This window comes from Pseudopipra pipra, chromosome 4 (assembly GCF_036250125.1).
Source record: "Pseudopipra pipra isolate bDixPip1 chromosome 4, bDixPip1.hap1, whole genome shotgun sequence".
Classification (NCBI taxonomy): Eukaryota; Metazoa; Chordata; class Aves; order Passeriformes; family Pipridae; genus Pseudopipra; species Pseudopipra pipra.
This window is the reverse complement of record NC_087552.1, coordinates 24,658,249-24,671,060: the sequence shown is the minus strand read 5'-3', so window position 1 is coordinate 24,671,060 and position 12,812 is coordinate 24,658,249. Positions and strand designations below refer to the sequence as shown.

Sequence of the window (12,812 nt, the reverse complement as noted above, 5' to 3'; positions counted from 1 at the left end):
TTAATCTGTTACTGTTTGTCTCCATTCTACATTTGAGATTTGTGCAAATAATTGTGTAAATTTTTATAATATGAAATGTTTTCCAGCTCTGTCACTTGATGTGAAATGAGTTAAAATGTCTATGGGAGGCAGCAATGTTTTCCAGTGTTCTTTACGGATTCTACTAGCCAAATGGACAAGGCTCCTATCCATTTTCATGCTGCCAATTAAATGCTGTATTACTTGTGTATGAAATAGAAAATTGTGCTCAACACGGACACGTAAAGCACGCTGAGGAAGTGCCCAAACTGGTGAATAGAAAATGCTTATGGGAAAGGGCACATGAAATCGTGCCTCAGCTGGAGTGGAGATCTGAATTGGAGCTCTGAATTAAATCCTTACCTCTTGGAAGTGCTTCTAACATACAGCTTCCTTTCTGGATTCAAATATCTAAATAGTCCCTGAAGTACTGATGCCTGGTTCCTCCTTTGCTCATAAAGCCCAGCAATGGACTGGGACTCCTCAGCAAACTGTACATTGTTTGTAAACCCCAGCAGCTTTAGATAGTGATTGGGTTTGGGAAGGTAATGATATTCTAAGTGACTGAAATTCCTTACTAGAATTTTTAGAAGCTGTAGGCCCTTCAGAGGGTAGGATATCTATGGATCATACTTGTATTTTTCACATGAATCTTAAATTTGTGTTTTAAGTACATGTATCTATCCTGTGTTTGCTTATCATCAAGCAGTAAAAACTTAAATATATAACTGAAACAGGTATAAATTGGCAACTGTTGCAGGCTCATGAGCCATCTCTTACTGTTGTCCTTCAGTTGTGACCTCCTAAGAGTGCCTCTTAAAGGTGATGAAGTAGTTTAAGATCTGCAGCTGCCAGTGAGGGTGTTATATTTAAAGTGAGCTGACACCACTCCACATCCTGCATGTTGAACACTTTTTGTTTTCAGCCTAAGTTCTGTAGTGCAGTTCTCTTAATGGACAGTTCTTAACCAAATTCCTTTGTCTAGACAATTACTTAGTTTTTTAATGACCTTCTGAAGTGCAACATAGCTGGTGGATCAGCACATCCAGAGTCATTTAATTCAGTGCAGGGCCATTGGTAAAATGTGAATCAGAACTTGCTTTGAAATGATGTGTTGATTTTTTTCTTTTTTTTTTTTTTTTTTGTCCTGACAATGAAAACCTTTATTCTCACCTTGTGTGTGAAGTAAATCAGTGAGGTAGACTGCCAAAGGTGTCTGTTTCAGTGAAATAGTCTGTATGCATAAGTGAAGCGCTTGGCTGACATTGCACTGAGTCCAAAGCATAAAATAAGGACTCCAGATAAAATTAGCAGCTACATTCTAGTTTCATGCAGGGCAAAGTGGGTGGTTGACTTTGCCTGTTGCCTCAGGTTTTTTTAATGTAATCTGTAGCTAAGACTTGCCTGGGCTGTGAGTCTTCTGTAGAAATAAAGATTAATTAGAGAAAGTGTACTTGTTGAGCTGTTTTGGAACTTTGGTATTGTTATGAGACAGTGTTTAATGATCTTAGTTTATACATTTTTTTCTTAACTTAGTATTTCAGCTGTCATTGGCCTTTTGGTTATTCTATAGGAAAAATACAGACTGAGTCTAATGTAACTTCTGGCCATTTTTTGCAGGATGGGATTGAACCCATGTGGGAAGATGAAAAAAACAAGCGAGGAGGACGATGGCTAATTACACTAAACAAACAGCAGAGACGAAGTGACCTTGATCGCTTCTGGCTAGAGACAGTAAGCACTATGGCCTGACTAGTTGCAGCTGAGGAGTCTTGTGTTTGCATTAAAATATTTTTAACTGGTTTGATCTTTGTGTGCCACACTAATCTTCTAAACTTCTTGTCAGCAGTGTCCTGTAAGTTTTGATTGACAGGCTGTATTTGAAACATGATTTTTCAATAGTGATCCTTAATGTAGTTGTATTCTGTTCAATACTTCGTTGTAACAGGCAGAGAGATCTCTGCAGGGCAGATTAATCTTTTCCTGTGGAATGTACAGAGCAGCTGTTGAGCTACTGTGAAAATACTGCGTTGTCTTGAGTGTTGCAGATTCAACTGCTAGAATATAAAAATGTGCTTTACAAATACTTCTGGAAAAATGAATAGTTCTCAGGTTTTGGCCTTGCTGAAACAAGGTACTTTGATTTTTTCTTCCTGTTTTTATCTTAACACTAGGGCAGGCAAGTAATAGCATGTTCATCCTGTATGTACACTATAAATACATTTTCTATTGCTGTTCTCTCTTAGGAATAGATTTAACTGAATGGTAAATATATTTCTAGAGATTATGTGGGTTGCATTAAATGTGTTGTAGAAAAGGATATGACTGTATTGTTTAGGAACTGACTCAGAAGAGCCTAAAACAGTCTAGTGTGATCTAGGTTTAGAATCATGGATTGTAGACAGGACAACAAAAGCAGTCTTAGCAAATCTCTGATCTTTTTTCCTTGCTTGTGTGAAGGGCAAGAAGTATTGTGTCCCTTCAAAAGGGAGAAATGGCTTTCAGAATGAAAGCAGATGTATCAAAACCACCTGAACTTTCAGGATCTTTCTAGTCACTGTAGTTGTGATTTGCAGAGAGGATTGGGAGCATTGCGCTACTAGGCTGTGTGACTGCACATGAGTAAATTAACATCTTACAGTGTGCATTTGGCCTACACACGCCTATGAGTCCTGATTCCTGCCAGCCATTACATGTGGCCTGGAAACATGCAGGTAGTCTGTGTAGACTTAGGGTTAGAGGGCTCTGATTTTTGTTTAGCAGCAAGCAGTGGCACAGAACCTAAATACCCGGGTGACTGATATGTGCTCTAAAGCAACCCTGTCACTTCTAATTCCAGTAATTATATGTAACCAATTTTCTCCAATAAAAACCAAAGCCTTTATAACTCTCATTTGGAACAAATTTTTTTTGTAATACAATGATCTTAACTGTAAACTAAACTTGAGTTGAGAAGACTTTTTTCCCCTGTTGTGCAGCATTCATGAAGAGTGTACCTGACTAGTGTTTATTGAGCATAGTAGTCATCTTTGCTTATGTGTGTACTAAGGCTGTTGATCAATATTTTGCATGTTTGTGTGTGGTTTAATCTTAGCCATTTATGACTTGCATTACTCATCGAGTGTGTGCAGCCTGTGGTTGGGTGTAACATTTAAAGCACAAGTAGTTATACCTGATTTATTCATTAGCACACTTTGTCCTTTTTGTATTTCCTCGATGAGGCCAACCCTTGTAGGTCTCATGGGTACTGGAAGACCTGCTTTGTTTGAAAAGTTGCAAACGTGTTGAATTTCCAAATGTTATAAGTGATTCTGGAAAACTGATGTAATAGCACTGTATTTAATGTACTGTGCAAGTGAATTAAACAAGCGTTCATTTGGAGATTAGTACTTCAGTGTGTAGAAGGATTTTTAATTCAGCATAGACTAGATGAATCTGTCTCAAAGACAGATTCTATAAGACAAGAAACTATAAGTTTTGATTATCTGTATTGCTTGTTTTATAGGTTGCAAGTTGAAGATTTTAAATATCACTTTGACAATTAGCATATTGCGTGGGGATGTGACCCCCCTCAGTATGATGTTCCTGAAGTAAAATACCTCTGCCAGTTCCAAGCTTCACCATTAGAAGCCTGTTGGGAAGAATCTTGTGTTACTTGTTATGGTTTGAAGCTGGCTCCCTGCCAAGTCTCCAAACCCTACCACAAGAGTTCCCCCCTGCCAAAACCTCAGGGAGAAGAGGGAGAAAAACAACCAAGAAAAACCCGAAACAAGAGAGAGACAGCTAAAGTGATATATATAAATATATTTACACCTATGTTACACTTACATACAATTAAAATATATACAATTCTCCAAGGGAAAGGGAAGGGGGAAGGGAAAAGGAACAAAACCAAAATAAATATATATATATATCCCGATTAGTGGCCTGAGATCTAGTAACTAAAAGAGTTATTAGCAAGGAAATATCTCACGCTTTCCTTGGGACAATGGAGAGTCGCTCTGGACCGATCGCCGGCAACCTCCACCTCCCAAGGTCGACAAGGCCTAACCAGGCCTCACTCCCCAGCACGGCAGACCCGACAGCAGGGAACCTGCACCTCCAAGCTGCCGGAAGGAAAGAGAACGAAGGCCTCTCGTCCTTTCTTCTTATAATCTGGCTTAAGTAAAAATCGTAGGGAATACTGGGTAAATCTGGACCCTTCCTTGGTTACAAACTGGTCACCAAGGAAGGCCTAGCCCAAACCGCCACACTTGTACGCTTGTATTGGTGCACTTGCATTGCACACTGTTCAGGAGAACTGATGCCCACTGTAGAGTTTATGGAAACACTGAAGCTTCCTGACTGTGTTGCTGGAAGTAACACTTCATTGAATAGTGCTTCTCATCTGACTGCAGTGTGATTTACCTCTGCATTGATAGACTTCAGCATTGAAGCTAAACTTTACATGGCTGATATTATGCAAATAGTTCTTCACAGGTACTTTCTAGGTAATGGATGGAAACAAAATTTCAGATTTGTCTACCTATGTTAAATGTACTGTAGAAAGAATATATTCCTTTAATTCTTACCTTGTTTTGGATTGGGAGTATGAGGAGGGAGGCAGCACTGTGTAAATGATCAGTTGTGTCAGAACTCGTAGCTGGTGGGACAGGAGGAGGAATGGAAAATTCAGAATCAGTGGAAGATGTCCTACTACGCCTGAGTTGATGTTCACTTGTAACATTTGGAACTTCAAGAAGATACTGCAATAAACAGAAAATGATTGCTATACGGCAAGTGACTGTAGGCAGTAAAGTGTAGCATTCCTCAGTTCTTGTTGTGTACACTGAGTGTTTGCCTATGGAGCAGGATTCTGACTCTGAACTACTCCTTTGTTTTCTAGCTGCTGTGCCTTATTGGGGAGTCGTTTGATGACTACAGTGATGATGTATGTGGTGCTGTTGTTAATGTTAGAACTAAGGGTGATAAAATAGCAATATGGACAACTGAATGTGAAAACAGGGATGCAGTTACACATATAGGGTAAGTAATGTGATTGGTGTCTTGAATATATGAAGTGTAACCATTCATTTAAAGCCAGCTAACTTAATAGAGAATGCACTTCAGGAAAATGTAGCCTGTGCAGAGCTGTATCCCAAGTTTAAGTAATTCTGTGCCAAATCTGTGGTATGGTGTAGTTTTTTATATGGGCATGTGCTAGTAACTACTTTGTACTGCTGCACTGCCTTCATTGTACAATTCAACACAAATCTTGGCAGAAGTTCTCATTTGTTGCACTTAATGCCTGTAGATAATGTGGGTTCTGTTGCAGTGTGCCAGTTTGTAAAGGTGGGAGGTAAGTAACAGTAGAGCAAGGTAAGTTGTGTTGATCACCAGCTGTCATATTGCCATGACTCAGGACAGGAGTGGCCCTTAGTGTCTTGTACCTCACTCACTCTATGCTAAGGAACAGTGTGTGTGTCTAAGGGAGGTACTGCTGCTTCCTTCTCTTAAGACATAAGGTCCAAGCTGATTTTTCTTAAAGCTGCTGTTGATTTCTTAAAGCTTCTGTTGAGTAGCTGATCATGGCTAGTACCATGAGGGGGCTGCTTTCTATCAGTAGTTAAAGCAAAGACAGCCACTCTCCGCAATGGAGTTGTGATTGTTGATTAAAACTGACTGTTCCAGGGAATTGCTGTTTTGTTTGGCTCAGGTGACTTTATCATCTCAGTAGTTCTGGAATCCTGGACCATGGCTTATGCATGGCTATTTTGTTTCTGTATGTGGGAATACAGCTTGCTGATAATAATGATGCTCATATGAGTGCAGTAGAATCCTTGCATTCTACATTTATGTAAGCCTGTTAATTTTTTGCAAGGGCTTATCCTATTATATATGGTAAGTCATTTTACAAAACTGTAAGGGGGTTTTAGATGCAATAAGCTAGAAAAATCATATTTCAAGTTGTTTATTCACGTCTGAGAAACTGTTTCTAAGTAGGCAACTCTTTTTGATGGTGTCAGCATATGTTAAAAGCAGGTGTCCTGATACTAATTCCTTCCTAAGGACTTTGCTTAAACTGTTGTTCTGTTGTTTTTTTGTTTGTTTTTTTTTTTCCTCCAGGAGGGTATACAAGGAAAGATTAGGACTTCCTCCAAAGATAGTGATTGGTTATCAGTCCCATGCAGACACAGCTACTAAGAGCGGCTCCACCACTAAAAATAGGTTTGTTGTTTAAGACGACACCTTCTGAGTATTCTTTCATAGGAGACTGCGTCAAGCAATCGAGATTGGGAGCTGAACCAAAGCCTCTTCAAAAGCAGAGTGGACTACATTTAAATTTGATTTCCATCTAAATGTTGCTAAGATTTGTGAGAAGTCTCATTTACCTTTGTCTTGTACTTCTGTGTTCAATTCTTCTATTTTGGCTGAAGTAACCATTACCAATCAGAATTTTAGTACACTTCACCCCCCAAATCCATAAATGTGTTTCTGACCCACTCTGTATTAGCTTGGTAGAAACATTACTATTACAAAAAAATTATTTGTTTATCCACAGTATTCAGAAAAGAAGTTGCATTTCTGTACCTGCAGGAAATTACTCTGTTCTACATTTGCATTGTATGCAGTAACATTTTGCTGGTTTGGAAAAGAGTATGGTGCATACAGTTTTCTAGCAATTTTTTTATACAGCATCATCTTTGCTGTAACCTATGCTGATGGCTGCTAGATTAATTTATTTGTTTTCCCTATTTGATAACATTAGTGATATTTTGATTTCAGTTGTTTTTGCTCATGTAACACTTGGTGAAGAATCTGGGAATATGACAAAGGTGGAATAAACATTAATTTTGTGCATTCTTTGGTAATTTTTTGGTTTTTTTGTAACATCAAAGCTTTGCTACGAACTTATGCATTTCAGTCAAATCAGTGATCTGTTTGTGTGATTTCCTAAACATAAATGTGGATTTTTTTTTATGTAACACCGTAATTTACATTCCTTACTAGAAATAGTATGTCTGTTTTTGTATCTTATGCTGTATTTTAACACTTTGTATTACTTAGGTTATTTTGCTTTGGTTAAAATGGCTCAAGTAGAAAAGCGGTCCCATTCATATTAAGACAGTGTACAAAACTGTAAATAAAATGTGTACAGTGAATTGTCTTTTAGACAACTAGATTTGTCCTTTTATTTCTCCATCTATACAGCAAGTATTTGTACCTCTTGTGACAAGGCAGTCTCTACTGTGGCTTCTTTTGTAGTAGTGTCTTCCAAGAAAGGTAAAGTCTGGAGCTATAGTCTGTTGAAACTTTTAATAAATCTATTAGATAGCACTCTATATCAAAGTGAAATTATATTGATGTGGCTACTGTTTTTTCTTAGTGGTTGGTCTAATTGATAACGGTTTGCGTTGTTTCTCTTTTGGCTTTGTTTTGTGCCAACCAGGAATTTCAAGGGTACATAGAAAGCTGTTTAGTTTCAGATAGGAGCTACACTGAAAGTGCTTTAGTGAGTGATTCTGCTCTGAGGATGTAATTAGTATACACAGTACAAGTAAAGTGCACTAAAGACATGGCTACAAAACGAAAGTATGCGAGGACCTAGATAGTGTTGCTAACCGAAGTTTCATTTCACCATTTGAAAGTTGCTGTGGGAGCTGTAAGTTTGCTTGACTTGCAGGATGGGGGGAAATTGAGGGTCATTGAGTTAACTTGTTTTGAGGAAAAGATGAGATACTTTTTCTTTCCACTCATTTAAAGCAGAGTATGCAGAAAAGTCAGTGCTTTATTGCTTTTCATATTTTCTTACTTGGTGAGTAAAGGTCTTGCCAGGGCTATGTAGCCTTTCTTCAGTGAAATGTTAAGGCAGGTGCTTATTGGGGTTTTGATCTTTGATAACTCCTTAAAGGAAGTTTAGTCACTGTGGCAGTAAAGCTTCAGTTGAATCTGCCCGATTAAGGCACTGAAGTATCTGTTGTGTGCTAAAATAGACTTAACACTTTTTTGCGTGTTTTATCAGAAACGTTTGTCATAAAGAGCATATCAGACTATACCAAAAAGGTCTAGATCATTAATTACAGTAATGTCTGGATCATTATTATGGCTGTTTAATAGGAACACTTAGAGTAGGTATCTATATCTAATGGTACTATGCCTTCAGTATTGGTCATTAACCAGGATAGGTGTTGGATGTGGAGAGAGCTATTAAGGCAGGTTTTTGTGGATTCTGGTGAAACTGGTTGCTTGTCCCGATTCTGCAGGTGTGCAAAGCAAGTCAGGTTAGTTTAATAAGACCACAGATAATAGAACAGAGCGATTCCTGCCTGTTTTCCAGCTTACAGCTTCAGCTACTCATCAGTAATGCTTGCATGCATGGGAATGTGAAGATGAATTGGCTTCCGGAGTGGTGACATTAGGTTGTCTTTGTGTGTGTAATTTGGGAGCACTGTGACCAGGCTCACAGAAAGAAGTGTCATTCAGAAACGTTAATAGTGCTGCCATTTTGTAAAGAGTGCTGAGATTAACTGGAATGCTGTTATGAGAAGTACATAGTATTGGTTTTGTTTCATTTCACTGCAAGTCTGAGCAGAATATTGTTTAGGGCAGCAGCATTTTGTTCATCTAGAGAAGTGATTGATTTCTTTTGGTATGGTCTCAGGTTTTTGCGCCTGAACCTCTAAGCAGCCAACTGACTTACACTGTAATATGAAACTGCATGTAGGTTGATTTGAGGCTCTTTGCTGCTCCTGTAACAATTGTGATATTTCTAGAAGACTTGAGAGAAAATTAGCTGGCATAGTTGCTTTATCAAATATATAACCTATGCCTCTAATTCACTGTTAGAAGAAGTAAATAACCATGAACCTGGTTTTCTCCAGCTTGCAAATCACTTTGTGCTGCATTCTAATGTTCTTCTGATTATAATGGTGTAGTTTGTATTTGTGCTACGGGAGAAAACTGAAAGCTCTCCATTCTGTGTATCAATAAAACAGCCACAGGCTCAAGAGAGGAAAAAAGCAGTAAATGTTTAAGTATCTAATGTTGGTGCAAAATATTCAGTGTTGTTAAACTCTGAAGGGTTAGTAGCCATTGTCAGTGTGTGGTTTCAGTAAGCCTGGGAAGACTAAAGAGTCCAAAGCATCTTCATTCAGAAGCGGTTTTCTCTGATACAAAACCAGCAGAGCAAGGAAAGCAGAAACTTGCTGTGTTTGAAGAGGTGTAAGAATGTGCCGAAATACAGCCTGGGAAGATGGTAACAGATGAGGAGTATGTGTTAATTGTCAGCTTCTGGGTGTACTGGAAGTCTTGGGCTGTGCAATGCTTTTCATTGTCACTTCCTGTTTGTCTTGCTTGTCACTGTTTTGTGTTTCAGGCTGTGTCTAGCTCAGGAAACTTAATTTTAATGTTAGCCAAATTCTGGAAACTTGGAACAGTAGCTTTTAGACAAGCTGAGCTCAAAACTTCTATCCTACCTAATGGAATCTTTTCCTACTGAAATGCTTGGAAAAAATGTTCTGGACTCCATGGGGCCCTTACTAAAAGAAAAAAAAAAATTTGTTGCATTTCAGTCTGTAAAAGTCACATATATCTTCCCTTCGATATATGACCTTCCCTGTTTCCGAGAAGCTTTATTTTTGAGTCTAGGCCTGATGGTTTTAAAACTAGATTTTAAGAACATCCTCCACTGAAGTACTCAATCAAATAGTTGAGCTTGATAGTTAAACCCATAAAGCTTTCAGACTGGCACTTCACTTTTATATGACTTTTGCCCTCTTAAGAACAGTCAATGGTTTCTACAAAATTTTTTTGTAACTAGGTTTTAGTTAGGTCTTACAGTAAACTTTTTTTAATGCAGAATTTGTGCCTTTCCACATCGGGCAAGAAACAGGCAAATGAAAATGACATGACCAGTAAGGAAATAGTTATACCTGGTTCACTTTGAGACATTTCATACCTGTCTATCCAAATTAGAGAGGAGAAGTGCAGAGCATATTAACAAGCAGTGTGGAACCAGACCTATTGAGTGCACCTGCTGAACCTCTCCATCACTTCCAAGCTCCAGAAGCTGTTAAATCTTGAAGGTTCGCCATTTTGATCTCTGTGGGGCACCCATTTACTTTAGCTGCTAGAACAGATTTTCTGCCTTTTAGCTCTTAGTTTTGTATTCCACCAGAATTTGTTTTCAGGCATCTGGCTCTGGCACTGCAGCAAAGCCCTTAATAAGCACTTAAATTCCTTTCCCTGTGATAAAAACCATGGTCACTCCTGCTCTTGCCTGTTGGCTGCCTGGCACTTTCCCAAAAGACTATGGGATTCCCTTCTAACCTTTCTATTTTGAAATAAAGCAGGTTCTAATGTCCAGAGATAAATGTGAACTGTGGCTGTGCACATGATGACTGTTATGTTTCCCAGTATTAACTTGTTCTGTGTGATGCCTTAATTGTTAAAACATCCTAGCTGAAGTCTGTCTGTTGGTATCAGTTTGCCTGCTAACCAAACATAACTCAGTTATTTTTTTTGTTACTCCCCGCTAGTATTGAGTGTGTGACAAGCTTAGCTGAGAATTTGTGGGGTTTATGGCTGCCTCTGCTTTTCTCATCTCCATTTTTCTAAATCCTGATACTTTTCAAGCCTTATTAAAACATGTTTAATAAAGGGAAAAATTACACTGAGTCTAGTCACTGCTTTTTTAGTCACTGTGATACCATGGAGAATTCCAGGTGTTGCTAAATCCAGATAAAGACTGTGTGACTTCTTTGGCATAATAATCTGCTTATGGGATTTCATTTTTTTTATCTCTAGCCATGTAAGTATGATAATAGTGAAAATGATACTTGAAAGTGTGTGTGTGAATATATCATATATAAAGCAAAAATGACTCATCTATTTTTTCAAAGTAGAAAACTGTTTTTTTATTTCTAAAAGGTTTCTTTGACTTTCTGTAATGAATTATTGAATTTTGCTTACAATAGGTAGTTTAGATAATCTTTTTTCCTATGTTGTGCCTATTAATGTTATTAAAGAGTTGGAGCCAACCTCATAGGTAAGGTTTGGCATTCTTTGAAGTAAAGCTAGTTTTTGAGCCTTATATTCCTCCGTATGTACAGGGTAGTTTATCCTAGTGCATCTCACCCTGAGCCGTACAAATACACAGAAAATATGATGGGAAATTGGAAGGTACTACTTTATTTCTGTAGCTTGAATGAAAATAAAGTTTCTGAGGAACTAATGTCTCAGCTTCTTGACTCTGTCTGGGATGTAGAGAAACACAGATCAAAGATGAATGAGTGTGGGGCTACTTGGAAATGTGTGTTCACTCTACAGTTTGGAGCTTTTGCGTAGCTGGGGCTCCTTCAGCTCACCCACAGATGAGCCTTGTTCTGAACAGAACTGGAGTGACATGATTGCAAAAACGCTGCTGACTGCTCTCTCCTTGTTTGCCATAGTTTGTCCAGTAGGAAGGAGTAGTCTAAATGTGTTGGTGTAGTGGCACCAGCTAGCCGGAAACTGCAGGTGAACCCCTAATAGGAGCTCCTGTTGTGCCACCATGGTGATGTTTAACAACTGAAGATAGTGTCTTGAACTTGGAGGGGTTTTGGTCTGTTTGTGCTGTCCATTGTGGCAAAAAAGAAAAAACTTGTCTCTGTAGGTGAGTCATTGCATAGCTGTGCACTTAATGCTTGAGATTTTTTTTTTTTTTTTTTTTTTGATTCAAGAATAGATGTTTGACTGCTGTAAACTGATTTCACTACTTGGCCTCAGTTCATCTCATGTGTTTGAAGTGAGAGTGCCTCCTGTATAGTGACAAAATGGTGCCTATCAGTGTCCAGAGTTGGAGATGCTGTTGAGAGTTTCCCTGGAAAATCCATCCTCGAGTTCATTCCCTAAAAGCAAGGAAGAAATATCTGTCCCCAGACAGCAGCCTGCAGATGTGCTCCAGAGTGGTTGGGTAAAAAAAAAAAACAAACTTGAAAAGATCTCTTAAGTGTTTATTGCTTCATCAGTAGAGTTGTGTCTTCCTTGTACACACCAACTGGAGGTTGTGGGTGAGGTGAGAATCAAGGGCAGAACTGAGGTTTGATTTTTGTCAGGCCGTGATGGGTTGTGAAGTGGTGCAGACTAGTACTAAGCTGTAACAGCAGTAACTGTTAGGGCAACGTACTGCAAAAAAAATTAAATCTGTTTGGATATGGATGGCTTCTTAAGCAATAGGTGGTTCTTTCACATTTGTGTGAAATGTGAAAATGATGCAAAGGGGGGAATTGGATTTTTTTTCTAACAGATTTGTGGCCTTTCCTTGAGTGTTGTTTCTTGGTAGATGTGGTGCTGTTCAGCCATCCCTCTGCACTGTGCAGCAGGGTGTCACTGCAGTGGGAGCAGTGGGCACTGCTGAGGGCATAGCCAAACAGAGAGCTCTCAGCAGTGGGAGCTGGTTCTCCTGTAAGCTTTTATCGTGGCTGCTATTGGTTACCTTCAGGAAGCCCCAGGACTGAGACACTTCTACCCTCTGACATAATCTTCTCCAACTATACTTGTATTATAGTGTAGAAACAGTCCTGGTTCTGTGCACATGATGTTGTTGCACTAACACTCAGCTGTATGGTTTTCAAGGTTGAGATTGTAATCCAGGATGAATATTTATGTGAAATTCTAGGTGGTGTGCCTGATTAGGATTAATTCTGGTTTGAATACAGCCCAAACGGTCTTTCCTCTTTTATGCTCTTGAGGGTACATCTTAATTGCACTGGAAGTGGTATGGTTTAGGGTCATCTCTAGTTAAATTAGCTTGAGGCGACTTGGTCCTACTCCTT

At 38.8% G+C, this 12,812-nt stretch overlaps 1 protein-coding gene across 3 annotated transcripts in view; it reads left to right on the top strand.

The window, feature by feature from the left end:
- The window catches only part of EIF4E (eukaryotic translation initiation factor 4E), a 31,923-nt gene extending 20,693 nt beyond the window's left edge, over positions 1-11,230 (top strand). For all 3 annotated transcript variants that reach the window (XM_064651973.1, XM_064651972.1, XM_064651971.1), the window contains exons 5-7: positions 1,639-1,752; positions 4,904-5,043; positions 6,124-11,230. In XM_064651973.1, the coding sequence (XP_064508043.1) occupies positions 1,639-1,752; positions 4,904-5,043; positions 6,124-6,238 (369 nt within the window). In that variant the 3' untranslated portion in view covers positions 6,239-11,230. The remainder of the gene's footprint in view (positions 1-1,638; positions 1,753-4,903; positions 5,044-6,123) is intronic.
- Positions 11,231-12,812: the final 1,582 nt, after the last annotated feature.